General features: G+C 39.9%; 2 protein-coding genes across 3 annotated transcripts in view; one reads left to right on the top strand and one right to left on the bottom strand.

The window, feature by feature from the left end:
* LOC137039265 (protein FAM240B) overlaps nucleotides 1-19501 on the top strand; it is a 23614-nt gene extending 4113 nt beyond the window's left edge. Inside the window, exons 2-3 of the mRNA XM_067414605.1 lie at nucleotides 16081-16376; nucleotides 19350-19501. Coding sequence (XP_067270706.1) covers nucleotides 16255-16376; nucleotides 19350-19431 — 204 coding nt within the window. The 5' untranslated portion in view covers nucleotides 16081-16254 and the 3' untranslated portion in view covers nucleotides 19432-19501. The remainder of the gene's footprint in view (nucleotides 1-16080; nucleotides 16377-19349) is intronic.
* srp19 (signal recognition particle 19) overlaps nucleotides 19499-20000 on the bottom strand; it is a 3483-nt gene continuing 2981 nt past the window's right edge. Inside the window, exon 6 of one of the 2 annotated variants that reach the window (XM_067414603.1) lies at nucleotides 19499-19943. In XM_067414603.1, coding sequence (XP_067270704.1) covers nucleotides 19813-19943 — 131 coding nt within the window. In that variant the 3' untranslated portion in view covers nucleotides 19499-19812. The remainder of the gene's footprint in view (nucleotides 19944-20000) is intronic. The other variant, XM_067414604.1, reaches the window with a different exon arrangement.

Here is a 20000-nt window from a genome sequence, read left to right on the forward strand (position 1 = left end):
GGCCGAGCAGCTCATCCGAGCCTTACATCACCAAGAGCAATGCAAAGCGTGGGATGCAGTGGAGTAAAGCAGCCGCCACTGGACTCTAGAGCAGTGAGACGTGTTCTCTGAGCGACCAATCACGCTTCAGTCTGACAATCCCATGGACGAGTCAGGGTTTGGCGGTCGCCAGGAGAACGGGACTCGCCTGACTGCATTGTGCCAAGTGTAAAGTTTGGTGGAGGGGGGATTATGGGGTTGGGTTGTTTTTCAGGGGTTGGGCTTTGCCCCTTAGTTCCAGTGAAAGGAACTCTTAATGCTTCACCAAGACATTTTGGACAATTTCACGCTCCCAACTCTAGGGAACAGTTTATGGACAGCCCCTTCCTGTCCCAGCATGACTGCGCACAATATTTATATAGTGCTATAAATTGCACAATTAAGAATCTATCTATCATATACATATACACCGATCAGGTATAACATTATGACCACCTTTGTAATATTGTGTTGGTCCCCCTGACCCGTCTATGCACTGACTCCTCTAGACCCCTGAAGGTGTGATGTGGTATCTGGCACCAAGATGTTAGCAGCAGATCCTTTAAGTCCTGTACGTTGCGTGGTGGGGCCTCCATGAATTGGCCTTGTTTGTTCAGCTCATCCCACAGATGCTGGATTGGACTGAGATCTGGGGAATTTGGAGGCAGAGTCGACGCCTCAAACTCGTTCTCGTGCTCCTCAAACAATTTCTGAAGCACAGGGTCCATACGCAACAAACTGAGCTGCTCTGTGTATTCTGCCAGCTTTCTATCAGAACCAGCATTAACTTCTGGAGCAGTTTGAGCTCCAGTAGCTCGTCTGTTTGATCGGACCCCACGGGCCAGCCTTCGCTCCCCACGGTCATCAATGAGCCTTGGCCGCCCATGACCCTGTGGCCGGTTCTCCACTGGTCCTTCCTTGGAGCACTTTTGATAGATACTGACCACTGCAGACCGGGAACAGCCCACAAGAGCTGCAGTTTTGGAGATGCTCTGACCCAGTCGTCTAGCCGTCACAATCTGGCCAAACTCGCTCAAATCCTTACGCTTGCCCATTTCTCCTGCTTCACACACTTCAACTCTGAGGACTAAATGTTCACTTGCTGCCTAATATATCCCACCCACTAACAGGAGAGATCATCAGTGTGATTCACTATGTATAATCATAATGTTATGCTTGATCAGTGTATATCACAATACGAAAATGCAACAATATTAGTATGTGTGGATAGCGACTATATATTGTGTATAGTTCACCCAAAATGAAAGTTTACAGAGTTGAGTGTCAATAATACATTAAACTACTATATATAGTGTTGAATATAATGCTGTGTTGGTCATGATAATGCCAAATGTCTTATGTTACCAGTAAACAGTGGAAGTATTAATTTAAATTATCTTAAAATCTTTTATATATATATATATATTATCAATGGGAGGTTCACATGTAACAACTTATAATGTGACAGCGTGCCTCTCTATGATAAAATATAAATGACAAAGAGAAAGTAACAGATTATAAAACTCTCAAACACAAACGCACATCTCCAGACTGACCAGCAGAGTGCAGGATTGATCAAACTAAGACACTGCTCACATTTCTTTATTTAAAGGTTATTTTCACGTTCTGTTGACATAATAATTTTGATCATTACCAGGGTTATTATAGTTAAATAAAAACTAAAACCATTTTGTAAAAAAATCATTACCCAAAATAGAACATAGTAAAATATAATATAGAAAACATTTGTATTTCTACGGAAGCTTATTGCATTCACTTGAGAAAAAAAAATCTACTCTGTTTTTCTGAATTAATGACTTAATTATCTCAGAATTATGAGATAATTTTTCATATATAAATTTTTTTTTCTGAATTAATGAGATCCCTCAAAATCCAGCCAAGAGCTCTATTTTAGCTGGATTGCATGGAAGTAAACATGTGCCGCCTTTCAAATTTGTGCAGACAGCCGATCTCATGAAAATTCATATAAATAGTAGTATAAATAAGTGTGCAATCTTGTGGAATGTATACGCTAAAATGAGTTTTGGTGTGCATATGGTACACAGTTTTTCACGTGCTTATGATACGCACTTTATGGCATATTATACGTACGAACCCCCCATCCCACCATCCCCAACCTACTCAAGAGCATGTCATATGCATGCACGCGAAAGACTGTGTAGCACGTGCATTATCTCAGTAAACATTCCACACAATATACATTCCAGACGATATACATTAAACACGATTTCACACTCGTACTATTGATACGCATTACTATGTGATCGTGTTAAGATGATGCATCTGAAATGCATTCAGGCTGGCTACGTGGTGACACAAGAGACAATCAGGCAATTGTTGAAAATACTGGATCCCCATGGAGTGCAATAGCAATGTCAAGCAGATCAGAATGTTCATTTCTGCTGTCATGAGCTGTCTGCACAAAGTTGATGCACTAAAAACAATACAATTTTTATTACTTAAAGACAATGTCTCAAACCCAAAGTAAAATAAATCCGGATTAAATTTGAAAGGCGGCACATGTTTACTTCCATGCAATCCAGCTAAAATAGAGCTCTTGGCTGGATTTTGAGGGATCTCATTATCAGAAAAACAGAGCAAAAAAAAAATTTATTTATGAAAAATTATCTCATAATTCTGAGATAATTAAGTCATTAATTCAGAAAAACAGAGTAGATTTTTTTTTTCTCAAGTGAATGCAATAAGCTTCCGTATATTTCACCTATAGTTGCCAAAGCAGATTTTTTTATTGTAATTGTTTAACTTGATTTGGTAAAATAACTAAAACTGAGGCTACGTCTACACTAATCCGGATAAATTTAAAAACGGAGTTTTCGTCTAAAAACGCTCCGCATCCACACTATCATTTACAATCGTTTTCCAAAAAGTGTTCATCTGCACTGAAACCGCTTACATCCCCGTACTGCGCATGAGCAAATCCAAGACGCTTCGACTTGCGTCATTACCTCTACTCGTTTATTTACTCTTTGAAATTTTGCAGTAATGTCGAGAAAAGGCACTGAGTTTTTTAAATGGGTCGACAGTGAGGAGGAGTTGTTGCTGCGAGTAACACATGAATATAAAGTGCTAAAAGCAAGTGAAAATGTAGACTGGGAGACGTGCCAAAATAAATACGGTGTGGATTGGTCATATGACTGCATCACAGGCTAAAAATGCGCCATCGTATTAAAAAGCTTTCACTGTCCACACTACGACGCGAAGACGGCATTTTCAAAACGAAACGTTTTCATTGATTTAAAACGCTGTCTCGGTGTGGACGGAAGGCCAAAACGGAGAGAAAAATATTAAATTAAATAAAAAAATTGTTTAAATGATCAAGTTCCTCTAACTCAAAGTAGTTTGTTAGTTTAACATAATTGTATTAAAAGTTGTTAGAACTCAGAAAGAGTTATTTTTTTTTAGCCAAAACCTTTCGAGTGCACTCTTTAGGTTAATCGTGGTTCAATATAGAGGATCTTTTTTAAAGGGTTACTTCAGCGATTAGCATATGGCTTTGTATCAGTAGAAACCCTGGAGTATATTCAAATGATCGTGCTTTCCCACCTCATATGTCCCTGAGACGAGAGATTTATGCATTTTATTTCTAGAAAAATTCCTCCTATGATGCAAATTGATGATATTTGCATCATAGGAGGAATGTTTGCCCAGAGGCTAAAGACTCCAGCCAGCAGAGGGAGCCATTTCCGCATGTTTAACCCGCTCATGAGGCTGGAGATCACACTCACAGCTCAGCTCAGCTCAGGCACTCATTTAAACGGAGCTATGGTGAGCAATGGAAGTCTTTTAACTTCTCAAATTAATTTCTATGAAAGTTAAGCTTGCAAAGGCATGAACTGAAGCGCGGCAGACTGAACTCGCGTTGTGAATGTATGCCGCGAGTGTAGTCGCGATGACCTCAGCTCTCATCACGAGAGCTCATCAGCTCATTTATCTCACTCCTGCAGTCAGTGCTCAGTGCTGTGAGACTCGCGCGGCGACTCACTCATTATATTGAACACACACGTTCAGTTTTTAATCGTAGTGTCTTCTCTAACTCAGTCACAGTAATGAAGTTGGTGGCGTTGGGAATGGCCACACAGGGCAGCGAAGCATTCTGGGAATTGTAGTCTTTCATCCCCATGGGACAAAAATACATTTTCTGTCTTTTCTCAGTCTAGAAGGCACCAAATTCAAAAATAATTTCACATTTCTACTGCATTAATGACCCAGTTTAAATACAGATTCATCTTCCCAGCGCTGAAGTACCCCTTTAAGAACTCTTTACACTGTTAATTTTTGCGTTGGTTTAACTTAAACAAAAGTAAGTAACCTGGTTGCCTTAATTTTTAGTTTATTGAAATTCGAGTTGATCCAATGAAGGAAATTGGTTTAATAAATAGAAACTCAAAATATTATTGTATCTGAACCACATAAAAATGTGATAAATCATGAAAAAAGCACAATTTAAATGCGTCATCACAAATAAAACACACAATTACCCAATACACTTACAAAATCTTTTAATAATATGTGAATAAATGTTGTTGATTCTCAAAAATGGTCATTGTATTAACTACATTTTTTAATTCCAATGAGCTCAAAATTTTAAGGCAACCAGGTAACTTATTTTTTTAATTCTTTTTTGCAGTGTATGCCAAATGTCACAATTCCCCCGTGTTTTGCGTTTAAGGACTTTTATTTTGTTTCATACCTTAGTTTCCTGTGTGTGTTTGTAGTTCTTTTGTCCATTGGTATTTTTCAGCTTCTCTGTGTATAAATAGCTGTGTTTCAGTCGCTGTCTTTGCATGGCTTGTAGAGTTGCCCCGTCCGTGTTTGCTTTGTTTTGCATCGACCATGACTCCAAAAGCTTATCAAAGGAAAAATTAATGCATAATTCTTTTATATCTTTAATAGGTTATTTACATTTCTTTTCTAGTGATATGTTATAAGTATGTTTATAAGATGGGATACAATGAAAGGTTATATATATGAAGCGCCTGATGAAGCCTTTAAAGGTGCAGTATGTAATTTCTCAAACTGTTATTTTTATTACATATTTTAAATCCACCCAAACAGACACGCCCCTCCCTTCATTGCTCCGCCCCTAAAATGCACAAACGCACGATGCAAGAGTCTTTCTTAGAAGTGCAGCAAACTAAAGCTTCGCAAAAAATAAAGCGGCGAAGATGACGAACAAACGACAAGGAAGCACAAAAAAATGAACATAAAGTACACAAGAGTAGATATACAAGCAAGAGTTCATTGTGTCTAAAATCGTCCCCTATACCTTTAATAGGGCACTATTTGAGGGAGTAGCCATTTGTAGTGGTGTCCTAAACCATAGTGGACATTATTGAGTGCACTCATTCAGTCCCACAATGCACTGCAATAACGAGTGTACAACTGATACTGGCTGCGTCCCAATTCGCTAAATTGGCGATCTTTAACGGACTCTGTTGCTTAGTTACGCGCATCCGTCACCGTTTATCTGCCCTGTCGATCATCGTCAGATTTGTCACAGTTCAAATCCTCCACATTCAGATTAATCTCCTGCCGTATCGGAGAGAAATGTAGCCGCTCGTCGATCTGCCACGTGTGGTTCTTTGTGGGTCAGAGACTCTCCTCGTGTGTTTGCAGGTTAAATATAATAATGCATTTAAAAGTTAACGACCAAACGTGTCATTACAAAAGTTCTCAATGCTGCTGCAGGTTAGATATAATGTGGACAACACTGAATAAATATATTTTTGTCAGGTTAAATATTGATAGTTGGTCACTCAAACCCCTTTATCTAAACCTCTCTACTTAACCGTCAAACTCGCACATCTGCCATGTTTGTAGTTTTTTAACGCTTCTTATCCGCGTTTGTAGTTCTAATTGAATCCTCGTCCAACTCGGGTTGTGGGTAATATCTTACCTTTGGAAAACTCTTTTCAGGATACTACGATTTGGGACATACTAATTCTATTTTCGAATACTATTTAGTATGGATAGTATGCGATTTGGGATGCAGGGCTACACTCAAATGCTAGAGAATATCCACAATGCACTGTGATGTTCGTGCCAATTTAATTCCCGCGTCTCGCCAGAAGATGGTGCCGCAGCTGAATCCTCCAATGAATCGTCCAATGTGGGAACAGCGTAATATCATACAGGTATAAATTCCTTTTTACTTGAATATTATAATAATTAAAGTTTATACATGCTAGTTTCTGCGACAGAGCTCAAGGTACATCTATTCCTTACTACTGGAGCTGCCAGTTTGCTGTTTCAAATGATTATTAAACAGCACAAACTTTGCAAAATCAGCACTTCCGACACACTCAATGTCTGAATGTGTTTGTTTTTATTCACTCCTTCGAGTGGACTATAGTGAGGTAATGTAGGGAATAGTGAATGAGGGTTAGGAGGAGATTTCAAACACAGCCCACGTTACTCACGTATGAAGCACAACCACAACACCCCCTACTGCTGATTGGCTCATTCTCTCTCCTCCCCCTTCATGAGTGGACACACCCCCTACTGCTGATTGGCTCACTCTCCTCCCCATCATGTGTGGACACACCCCCTACTGCTGATTGGCTCACTCTCCTCCCCCATCATGAGTGGACACGCCCCTACTGCTGATTGGCTCACTCTCCTCCCCCGTCATGTGTGGACACACCCCCTACTGCTGATTGGCTCACTCTCCTCCCCATCATGTGTGGACACACCCCCTACTGCTGATTGGCTCACTCTCCTCCCCATCATGAGTGGACACACCCCCTACTGCTGATTGGCTCACTCTCCTCCCCCATCATGAGTGGACACGCCCCTACTGCTGATTGGCTCACTCTCCTCCCCCGTCATGTGTGGACACGCTCCCTACTGCTGATTGGCTCCCTCTCCTCCCCATCATGAGTGGACACGCCCCTGCTGCTGATTGGCTCCCTTTCCTCCCCATCATGTGTGGACACACCCCCTACTGCTGATTGGCTCACTCTCCTCCCCCATCATGTGTGGACACACCCCCTACTGCTGATTGGCTCACTCTCCTCCCCCATCATGAGTGGACACGCCCCTACTGCTGATTGGCTCCCTCTCCTCCCCATCATGAGTGGACACACCCTTACTGCTGATTGGCTCCCTCTCCACCCCATCATGAGTGGACACGCCCCCTACTGCTGATTGGCTCCCTCTCCTCCCCATCATGAGTGGACACGCCCCCTACTGCTGATTGGCTCACTCTCCACCCCCATCATGAGTGGACACGCCCCCTACTGCTGATTGGCTCACTCTCCACCCCCATCATGAGTGGACACGCCCCTACTGCTGATTGGCTCACTCTCCACCCCCATCATGAGTGGACACACTCCCTACTGCTGATTGGCTCCCTCTCCACCCCCATCATGAGTGGACACACTCCCTACTGCTGATTGGCTCACTCTCCTCCCCCATCATGAGTGGACACGCCCCTACTGCTGATTGGCTCACTCTCCTCCCCCATCATGAGTGGACACGCCCCTACTGCTGATTGGCTCACTCTCCTCCCCCATCATGAGTGGACACGCCCCTACTGCTGATTGGCTCACTCTCCACCCCCATCATGAGTGGACACGCCCCTACTGCTGATTGGCTCACTCTCCTCCCCCATCATGAGTGGACACGCCCCTACTGCTGATTGGCTCACTCTCCTCCCCCATCATGAGTGGAACCACCCCCAATTGCTGATTGGCTCATTCTTTCTCCTCCCCCATCATGAGTGGACACGCCCCTACTGCTGATTGGCTCATTCTCTCTCCTCCCCCTTCATGAGTGGAAACGCCCCCTACTCCTGATTGGCTACAAGTGTGTTGTGGTGCTCCGTCCGATCCACTTTCAACAGCCTTCTCCTAAACCTCTCACTGCGCCTTTAAGGTTGCACATATAGTTCTTTCTCTCTCCATAAGCAGCAGTTCGTCCCGTCCGTTCTGTTCTCTCAATGTGACCGACCGTCACTGAAACACAATGATCTGTCACCTCATGTAAATGTCACCGCAGCTGAAAACAGATCTGTCACTTCATCTGATATCTGTTAACTTGTTAAAGCTGGCGAGCGTGTGTGTTTGTGTGTGTTGTTTAATCTCATCTCCATGTCAGTGAGTTCAGCATCAGGCCAAGAGCCAGTACATTCATCCTTCAACTGTGTCTTTTCTCTCAACTCTACAACGAGGTTACATTTGTTCACATCGACAATGAATAATTCGGAAAGCATTTAGTTTTTATTGCAGATAATGATCACTACAATACATCGTTAAAATCTAATGTCTAATATCGAATAAAATCTTGGTGGTGGTTGAAGAGATTCCCCCTTCTATGTAAAGCGCTTTGAGAGCCTAGAAAAGCGCTATATAAATGTAATGAATTATTATTATTATTATTATTATTATTATTATTATTATTATTATTATTATTATTATTATTATTATTATTATAATGTTGCATCTGATAATATTATTTAATTGACCTGAACTAACAATGACCAGTTGTATTTTTATTACACTCCGAAAATGTTTTTTTTTTTACTTGGTATTTTTGTCTGGGTTTTAGATTTTAATAAAAAAAAAAATCTTAAATCAAGACATTTATTGGAGTAGAAATGACTGAAGATCAAGACTGAGTCATTATAATTTTCATGAGTTTGAGCAAATATCTGCCAATGGAGTCATTTTGCTTCTTCTTCAGTAAATGTGTCTTGATTTATGAATGATGAGAAATTTGTGCTGGAAAATTAGACATAAAAAGAGCTTCATGTTTGCAGTGTAACTGGAGTTTAACTAATATTCTTAATAGAAGAAAAGACCAAAAATGTATAAGGTATTTAAATTCAGGTGTTGCACTGGATCCCACCAATGTTTCTGTTGTTAACATGTGTTCTGCTTTTACCCAGAGAGGATTTTCTTTTTCCTGAAAATGCTAGTTAATGTTATTGCACTAAAACTTACTGGCTTTGCACACACACATAACATACCAAAAGATTGATCATTTTGTGCTTTTGTGGGGGGTTTTCCACCTTTTACACTTCTGGTGTTCCGGGTCAAAAATGACCCGCCTACCAAAAAACTGCTTATAAATCTCTCATTATTCTGTGTTATCAAATATTGCACTCAATCTTTTTAGGGGCCAAGTCCTAAAGTGTGAGTCAATGGCAGCCCATAGAACCGTATGATAAAGGGTTGTGCTATTTGCCACACTGATCAAGAACAGTCCAAACATTCACCACAGCATATCTGGAGTCTCTAATTCGATCCCTCTAGACTTGGCTCAAGAGTATATGATTGCACCCTACACTCTTAAAAAAAAAGTTCTTAAATGTTCTTTGGCAGGGTGTCTGGTTCCATGAAGAACCTTTAATATCCAAAGAAACTTTCCATTGCACAAAAGATTCTTTGTAGTGCAAAAAGTTTCTTTAGACTATAAAATGGTTAGAAAAAAATGTTCTTTAAAAACCTTTCACAAAACGGTTCTATGGGGAACCAAAAATGGTTCTCCTGTGGCATCAGTGTGAAACCCCATTTTTGGTTCTTCCTGGCACCTTTTTTTTTTAAGGGTGTATGACGTCATGAGAATTTTCCTGCCAAAACAAATCCCCCTGGACAGTCGGATTTTCATGAAAATCGAATCAGATCATCTTCAGACCATGCTGACTAAAAGTTACCACAAGCTTTTTGATAAACCCAACCGTTCTCGAATAACGCGCAAACGAATTCACTAAAGAGCACGCCAAATTGAACGTAAGGCTGAATCAAACATGGTACATGTCATCACAAGCGTGACCTGGAGCTGCGTGCTGCGTTTTGGCACAACGCCACCTACTGGTCGGGAGATATTAAAAATAGCTAATTTTGCTTATCATTTCTGAACGGTTTCCTCAGCAATCATAACATTATATTGGCTATTGTGGGTGTCGGCCATTTTGAATTTTGTCCTAAATGCTGTATTTCAAGAGCGCATCAGCATATAGTTACAAAAACTCTGAATATGTTTGATTAATTTTTCCTATTTTAATGAAACTTGATAGATTCCTTCCCGAGAACAATTATGCCATATTTGCTCAATCTTGCGTTCCGCCATTTTGAATTTCTTTGATAACTTACCTTTTCAAACTCCTCCTAGACCGTTGGTCTGATTTTCACCAAAATTGACACAGATTATCTTCATACCATGCAGGCATAAATTTACCAAAATCTTTCCAATAGACCAAACCATTTTAGAGTAACACATCAATACATTCGTTGGCATGATGCCAAGCTGATTCTGAAACTCTTGACACCAAACTTTGTATGTTTCATTGTCACCTGACACTGACCACACCATAATAGTTTGGTAACAGCACCACCTATTGGTAAAGAGTGACAAGCAAGTTAATTATATTACAGCGGACATGTTTTTTTTTTTTTTTTATAGCCATTTTGACTAAAATAATCTAAAGACATCTTTACTTGTTGCAGTTTTTCTGAAGCTCCCAGCCATGCTTGCATGTCATATTGTTTGGCCCTGATAGCTATATTTCAATTCGCACAGGTTTAGTATTTATTTTTGGATCTGACTGATCATAAGCCTCATTGATCTGAGCTAATGCTCCTCAGTTTCTAAGTGAAAAAAACGACAAAAAGATAAAAAGGCAGAAGGATTTTCAGCAGCGTTCGAGGGTTAATGTGGTGAAGACGTTTGCTTCAGATAACTGGGTTGAAAGGCTAACACTCATATGAGCTTACATCACATGTTTGTGTTTATTATCATCAATGCAGCTCAAAAAACAGCCATCCAGCAAAGTTTATTTAAAAACAATGACTCACGCCGCCTGTGCAGCTGTGACTGATGTCTTAAGCCGCATTAGTTTCTTATATCATAATTACACTCTGCCGAGACTAAAATAGAGCTCATGCCGCTGGTTAAGACCTCGAGATCAGGACAGATCACGCCCAGAAGACATGAAATGTCACACTTGTGTGATCGGCTTTGTATCACACCCAGATTTTCCAGATACATTTGGCCTTGTGTAAAAGGGCAAGAGAATGAGCAGGTGTTAATGTGCCGTAATGTGACTGGACAATAGATCGCTGGACATAGCCGTTCATATTCATGTAGCTGACACTTCCCAGCAGACAGGGAATGTTCTGGAAAGAGTGTCTCAACGCTATAACAAACATTCTTCCAGTAATGTCAAAAGAGTATTCGTTCGTCCCACCCTATTAGCATATGTCCCAACCACGACTGCTGATGGACTCTGCCCTATTAGCATATGTCCCGCCCACGACTGCTGATGGACTCTGCCCTATTAGCATGTGTCCCGCCCACGACTGCTGATGGGCTCTGCCCTATTAGCATATGTCCCGCCCACGACTGCTGATGGACTCTGCCCTATTAGCATATGTCCCGCCCATGACTGTTGACAGACTCTGCCCTATTAGCATATGTACCACCCACGACTGCTGATGGACTCCACCCTATTAGCATATGTCCCGCCCACGACTGCTGACAGACTCTGCTCTATTAGGATATGTCCCGCCCACGACTGCTGACAGACTGCCCTATTAGCATACGTCCCGCCCACAACTGCTGATGGTCTCCACCCTATTAGCATATGTCCCGCCCACGACTGCTGACAGACTCTGCCCTATTAGGATATGTCCCGCCCACGACTGCTGACAGACTGCCCTATTAGCATATGTCCCGCCCACGACTGCTGATGGGCTCTGCCCTATTAGCATATGTCCCGCCCACGACTGCTGATGGACTCCACCCTATTAGCATATGTCCCGCCCACGACTGCTGATGGGCTCTGCCCTATTAGCATATGTCCCGCCCACGACTGCTGATGGACTCCACCCTATTAGCATATGTCCCGCCCACGACTGCTGACAGACTCTGCTCTATTAGGATATGTCCCGCCCACGACTGCTGACAGACTGCCCTATTAGCATACGTCCCGCCCACGACTGCTGATGGTCTCCACCCTATTAGCATATGTCCCGCCCACGACTGCTGACAGACTCTGCCCTATTAGGATATGTCCCGCCCACGACTGCTGACAGACTGCCCTATTAGCATATGTCCCGCCCACGACTAATGATGGACTCCACCCTATTAGCATATGTCCCGCCCACGACTGCTGACAGACTCTGCCCTATTAGGATATGTCCCGCCCACGACTGCTGACAGACTGCCCTATTAGCATATGTCCTGCCCACAACTGTTGACAAACTCTGCCCTATTAGCATATGTCCCGCCCACGACTGCTGACAGACTGCCCTATTAGCATATGTCCCGCCCACGACTGTTGACAAACTTTGCCCTATTAGCATATGTCCCGCCCACGACTGTTGACAGACTGCCCTATTAGCATATGTCCCGCCCACGACTGCTGACAGACTGCCCTATTAGGATATGTCCCGCCCACGACTGCTGACAGACTGCCCTATTAGCATATGTCCCGCCCACGACTGCTGACAGACTGCCCTATTAGCATATGTCCCGCCCACGACTAATGATGGACTCCACCCTATTAGCATATGTCCCGCCCACGACTGCTGACAGACTGCCCTGTTAGCATATGTCCCGCCCACGACTGCTGACAGACTGCCCTATTAGCATATGTCCCGCCCATTGAAACATCTGTGTATTTGAGAAATATTGCATTTATTCAACTTCAGCTGTGATAAAGTTTGCAAACGCAGCGCAAGCGTCACCACGGGAAGCAGAAAGTGTCCGACTTCACGTCTCGGTTTGCAGCTCCTCCCCACCAGCACTCGGCTACTCTTGCTGATCGCATCACGCGCGCGCACCCTACCGGGAGAAGAGCCCGTACGGCCCATACAAGGACCTTCCGCTCTATTAACGTCAAGCCGACCCATACTCGAAAAAAACTCTCCGAAACTTGTGAGAAACTGGAAGGAGTATTTTTGACACAGAAATACTCCATCAAACGTCCAACATTAGTTTTTGAAACTTTGTCTATGTTTAGGATGGGAATCCAAGTCTTTAACAGTGTAAAGCTCAGCATGCATGAAAGAGCATTTCACCACCCCTTTAAAATGAGAGAAATCACTACTTACTCTTAATTTTTAAGTTTAGGTTTAAGAGACAATAAACATCTATGACCTTTGATACGTCTAGTCTTCATGCTGTATTGATTATTGTTGAATAAGTATGGTTTCACTAATTATAAATGTACATTTGCATAAAACGGCAGTGGCTCAGTGGTTCATGTAGGTTGTCTTCAAACCAGAAGGTTGGTGGTTCAATCCCCGGTTCCACCTGACCAAGTGTCGAGGTGTCCATGAGCAAGACACCTAACCCCAGCTGCTCCCGACGAGCTGGATGGCGCTTTACATGGCTGACATCGCCGTCGGTGTATGAATGGGTGAATGTGAGGCAAAATGTAAAGCGCTTTGGATAAAAGCGCTATATACAGTCCCTGACAAAAGTCTTGTCGCTTATCTATTTTCTAGAAATACCTGATATTAACCTGACTTTTAATTAATTAATTGGTGTTAGAAATCGCTCATATGAAAAGCTAAAACCCTCCCAAAGGATGTTTAATGCACTGAAATAAATAATTTTCACAGAAAAAATATTTATCATTTAATCAAGACAGAAAGGTCAAATTTTGGCAAGACAAAAGTTTTGTCGCCTATACAGAAATTGAACAAATTTACTGCAAATACAAAAATATGTCAGCAAATTAAGTTGTGGTGCTGTGAGATCCAAATGTAATATCTTGTATGACTTCCATGAGCTTGAAGGACTGCATCCATGCGGTTTGGCAAGGATTCATACAATTTATTGATGAAGTCATCAGGAATAGCTAAGAAAGCAGTCTTGCATGCCTCCCAGAGTTCATCAATATTCTTTGGTTTCGTCTTCCATGCGTCCTCTTTCATCCTACCCCACATATGCTCAATGATGTTCATGTCTGGTCACTGGGCTGGCCAATCCTGGAGCATCTTGATCTTCTTCGCCTTGAGGAACTTTGATGTGGAGATGGAAGTATGCGATGGAGCACCGTCCTGCTGCAGAATTTGGCCTCTTTTATGGTTGGGAATATAAGAGGTAGCTAAGATTTCTTGGTATTTTAGACTATTGATGTTGCCTTCCACCCTGCAGATCTCTCGCACACCCCCATACTGGATGTGACCCCAGACCATGATTTTTCCGCCACCAAACTTCACTGTTTTCTGGGTGAATCTCGGATCCATTCAGGCTCCAGTAGGTCTCCTGCAATATTTGCGGCGACTGTGGTGTAATTCAACAAAAGAAACATCTGAAAAATCCACCTTCTGCCACTTTTCCTGCGTCCATCCTTTTAGCAGGCTGTGGGCCTTGGCAAATGCCACACGGTTTTTCAATTGTCTTTTGTTTAGTGCTGGCTTCTGGGCACTGATTCGACCATGGAGGCCATTTCGAGACAGAATCCGACAGACAGTTCTGGTTGACACAGGGACTTCAGGTGACCAGGTCTCGTGGAGCTCTGCTGCAGTGGAAAATGGGCTGGCCTTGGATTTTCGAGCCAACAAACGGTCCTCTCGAGCAGTTGTCTTGCGGAGTCTGCCTGACCTGGGCTTGTCAAAAACGTCTCCAGTCTCTTCAAATCTTTTTTTTATCCTCTGTACTTGACGCTGAGACACATTGAAGGTGTCTGCCACATCAGCAGTGGATCTGGTCTTCAGCCTCTTGATAATCAAAACTTTAGTCTCAGGGTGAATCTTAGGCATGTTTGCAGAGGTCTAGTTGCAGTTGATGTGAAGGTCTAGCGTACTGGGGTTCTTTTTATACACACTTGAGACCTAATTGATCCATTATTAGTCACAGGTGAAGCTCATATGACAAGGTGACAACACTTATGTCTTTGCAAAAATTGACTCAATGGGCTTTACCAAGCTGTGAATATTAGAAGACTTTTTGAAAGTTTAGTTTTTCACTGAAACATTATCACAAAAGCTGGTGGGATTAAAATGAGACATTTCTTGTAAAAAAATCTTGATTAGAAATATATTTCAGCGGCACTTTAGGTCAATTTCTACACAAGCGACAAGACTTTTGTCAGGGACTGTAAATGCAGTCCATTTACCATTTAAAACATGCATATTTGTCCAAACACATGTTGATTAGAGTATTAAAAACTTAATCTAAGATACATTTACAATTGCTAAAAATGTGCGATTAATCGCGAGCTAACTCATGGCAATCATGCGATTAATCACGATTAAATATTTTAATCGATTGACAGCCCTAGTTCACACGAATATAACCGACTGTGTTTATGGAGAGAGACCTGAGTTTAATACTCACGGGACGCTCCGTCTGACACAGCTTTCTGTGCGTGTGCTTCGTGTGTGCGCTCAGAAAACCATATATCAGAAGTTTAGACTGAAATGGCTTATAGATAATAAACTTGAATGAGTATGAAGAACTGCAGTCATATTCATGAGTGCGGTAGAGATCATCAAAACCAAACAGATGTTTTAGTTTTTGCAGAGTATCAGAGGCACGAGCTGTACAGGCTCCGCCCTCTTCTGGATAGGGGGCGGGGATAAGCAGCTAATTTGCATTTAAAGATACATGCACAAAAACAGTTTTTGTTTACATTTACAACATGATATAATACATATTTCGAGCTGAAACTTCAAACACACATTCTGGGCACGCCTGGGACTTATATTTTGTAAAAAGGAGCATAATGGGTTCTTCATTAATATGCGCTGATGAATAATTCAGGTCCATTTTGATTTGATGGTGAGTTAAATATTTCTGAGTGCAGGTGCAGATTGAGCTCTCGGACACGTGTTTTAATGTGTCTGTCACTTGATGATTAGCGGGGTTATTTTAGATGCATTGGTCCTTTACAACATATGTAAGATGCTTTCCACCTTAAAAATACATTCTTTATGTAATGGAGGAGATCAGGTGTAAACTGTCGCAACCTAATATATTGAGTGTTGTCGAGCTGTAGATGTGAACATGACACTCATCAGGTGTTTGCAGTAATGAGCTCATTAGTGTTCACGGCTGTGTTTGCAGGAGCAGATCTGAAATAACCCCGAGGAGGAGCTCAGAGCATCATTAGAGGTGCTGATGACACTGCAGACACGCTTACATAAAGACCAGAGGATCTGAGGATGAAGAGCACACACACACACACACACAGCGGAACGACCAGACGTGTGTGAGCTGCTGATCTCTCCACCGGATAACATGAGCTCGGCTCTCATTCATGACAAACTCTTCATCAAGACGTTCTGGGAGCAGAAGATCGTCAATCACAGTCAGATGCGGGAAGTGGAGGAAGACCGGATGAAGAAGAGCGCGCTCACTAAGTAAGGCACGCAAAACACACACACACACACACACACACACACACACACACACACGTTTGTTTTTGTGAAATGTGGGGACATTCCATAGGCGTAATGGGTTTTATACTGTACAAACCGTATTTTATATCCCCTTACACTGCCCCTAAACCTACCCATCACACACACACACACACACACACACACACACACACACACACACACACACACACACACACACACACACACACACACACACACACACACACACACACACAGACAGACAGACAGACACACACACACACACACACACACACACACACACACACACACAATCTCACACACACACACTCACACACACTATCTCACACACAGGGTTTTGTAAAGTGGGGCCATAGGTAATGTCCTCATATTTCACCCTCTCCTGTAATACCTGTGTCATACCCATGGCATTATACACATCTGTGTCCTCATATGTCACACCCACACACACACTCACATGCACACACGCACACACACACACACTTTTATAAGCAGAAGAGTTCGTTTCTTTCTGTTAAATCACCGCTGTCTTATATCTGCACATACTAAAGTGCTGGACTGAATAATATAATATACCATAATATAATTAATTTAATAATATTAATGTACCGGTATTAAATTGTATAATGTAATGTAATATAATATAACCTTATAATATTATACAACATAATGTAATATAATAACAAAGTACTATAAAATAATGAATATTAGGCTACATAATATAATTAATATATCATAATATAATTAATGTCATATAATAAATATAATATAACATAGTATTATTAATATAATTCATGTGAAACTGATATTTATTTTAAATCAATGTTTTTAAAGTGCTGGACTGATTAATATAATAAATATAATTAATATAACATAATATAATTAAAATAATGTAATTTAATATAACATAATTAAAATAATGTGACGTAATATAATTAATATAATTTAATACATATAATCTAATTAATATAATGAATTTAATATGACATAATATAACAGTATAATTAATTTAATATGACATAATATAATAAAACAGTATAATTAATATAATTTGATATAACATAATATAACAGTATAATTAATATAATTTAATATAACATAATATAACAGTATAATTAATATAATTTAATATAACATAATATAATATAACAGTATAATTAATATAATTTTAGATAACATAATATAACAGTATAATTAATACAATTTAATATAACATAATATAACAGTATAATTAATACAATTTAATATAACATAATATAACAGTATAATTAATATAATTTAATATAACATAATATAACAGTATAATTAATATAATTTAATATAACATAATATAACAGTATAATTCATATAATTTAATATAACATAATATAACAGTATAATTCATATAATTTAATATAACATAATATAACAGTATAATTCATATAATTTAATATAACATAATATAACAGTATAATTAATATAATTTAATATAACATAATATAACAGTATAATTCATATAATTTAATATAACAGTATAATTAATACAATTTAATATAACATAATATAACAGTATAATTCATATAATAATATAACAAAATTATTAATAAAATATAACATTGAATAATAAATATAACAATTAATATTATATGTCATATAATATTATAATATAATTCAGATAGAAGCAAACATTTTATTATAATAATAATATATTACTGTTGTCTTAATATTGCCATTTATGCACATATTAAGTGCTGGATTGAATAATATAATTCTCTCGACACCCCCAATATTCTATTGTATTTTTTTTTTTTTGATTGCAACTTTATTACTATTATTATTATTATTAATATACGGTATGAATCGGGGGTGAAGGGACGTTGGGTGTGTGTTTCTGAGCTGATATTTAATATCCCGTAATATTCATCTCCTGCTGACGACAGCCCTCAGGTTCAATAATTTAATAGTTTATTTGATATGGACAGATACCACCAACATAGATCATTTAAACTAAACAATCTGATGTCTGTATCACAGTGTTTAAAGCCAAAGGCTAATTTGCAACACTTGCCCCTAGAAGGGCCTTTGTCAATCAAATACAATAAATACAAAAAAGTATCTAAAAACTGATTCATACATTAATAAAACTCAAACAATAATACTCTATAACTTCCAAACACACAATATAATCACAATATTCTGATTTATCTTTAACCATGTCTTAAGTCTGGATCCATGGCAGGTGTGCAAATACATTATTATAATATCAGTATTTCCCTCATAGTCAGTATTAAGAATGATTAAAGATTCGTTATGAGCCTAAAAAAAGATTAATAAACTGCATCTTCAACAAAATATACACACTGCAGTTATAGAGACGAATGCTTTTACTCATCAAGGACACGTTAAACTGATCAAAAGGGACATTTATAATAAACGCTGGTCTTATTTAAGTTATCAATCTTGAATCATCATTTAGACTTTTTACAGAAAAATTATTTTATAATGGTTATGTCAAAATTATGACAAACTAAAATATGACATAAAAACCCCAAATTTAAACTGAAATGATGATTGTCAAAATGATGAGTTTAGATTGACATTTTAAGAAATAATTTGTGCTTATGTTCATATTTCTGTGGAATCTGATATTTTTTATCAAAAATATAATCTTTAGTAACATTATAAATGTGACTTTTGACCAGTCTAATGCGTCCTTCTTGAATAAAAGCGTTAATATTTATTGAAAAGTGTTCATTTAAACTTTATAATTATATTGATGTACTAATAATTAATTTCAATTTATGTTAATGTCAATGCTTTGTAATAATTGATTTTTTAAATTTGTTTAAATTTCACTTTTTGTAAATTATGTTAAAAATATTATTTTTACTTCTAAAGTGATCATTTTGTGTCAACTTTGTATGTGATCATTTTGACAGAAGTGATGAATAGTGAGTGTGTATGCGGTGATTTCAGGCTGCGTGACGAGTGGCTGATGAGGCTGGAGACTCGGACCAAACATCTGAAGAACTTCGGGTCGAACTCGACGGCCGCGTGACGAGAAGAACACACTGATACACACACACACACACACTTATCCGCACAACAATAAACACACGAGCTACTGACTTGTGTCTGACTCTTTATTTCACACTCGTGTTTTTCTCCACTGAGCAGCTGCACTGACACACACACACACACACACACACACACACACACACACACACACACACACAGAGAGAGAGAGAGAGAGTCTGCACTCATTTAAACACACTCCATCATCTAACAGAAAACCGATCTCTGTGCAGATCCTGCAGGTTAAATCTTTAAGAATGATCTGATGCTGAAATGAAAATATCCATGAAGTCCAACAACTCAAACTGATCTGCAGTCTCTTCTTCTTCCTCCTCTTCTCTCTTCTTCTTCCTCCTCCTCCTCTCTACTTCTTCTTTTTCTTCCCCTTCTTCCCTCCTTCCCCCGGCTGTGCTCCAGCTTCCGCTCCTCCGCTCTTCTGTGTTCGACTCTTCAGCTTTGGGATCATCTCAGCCGCGTAAAACATCACATCTTTCCCTGAGGAGAGAGAGAGTGTGTGTGTGTGAGAGAGAGAGAGAGATGATGACACTTCCT

This window comes from Pseudorasbora parva, chromosome 13, assembly GCF_024679245.1.
Source record: "Pseudorasbora parva isolate DD20220531a chromosome 13, ASM2467924v1, whole genome shotgun sequence".
Taxonomy (NCBI): domain Eukaryota; kingdom Metazoa; phylum Chordata; class Actinopteri; order Cypriniformes; family Gobionidae; genus Pseudorasbora; species Pseudorasbora parva.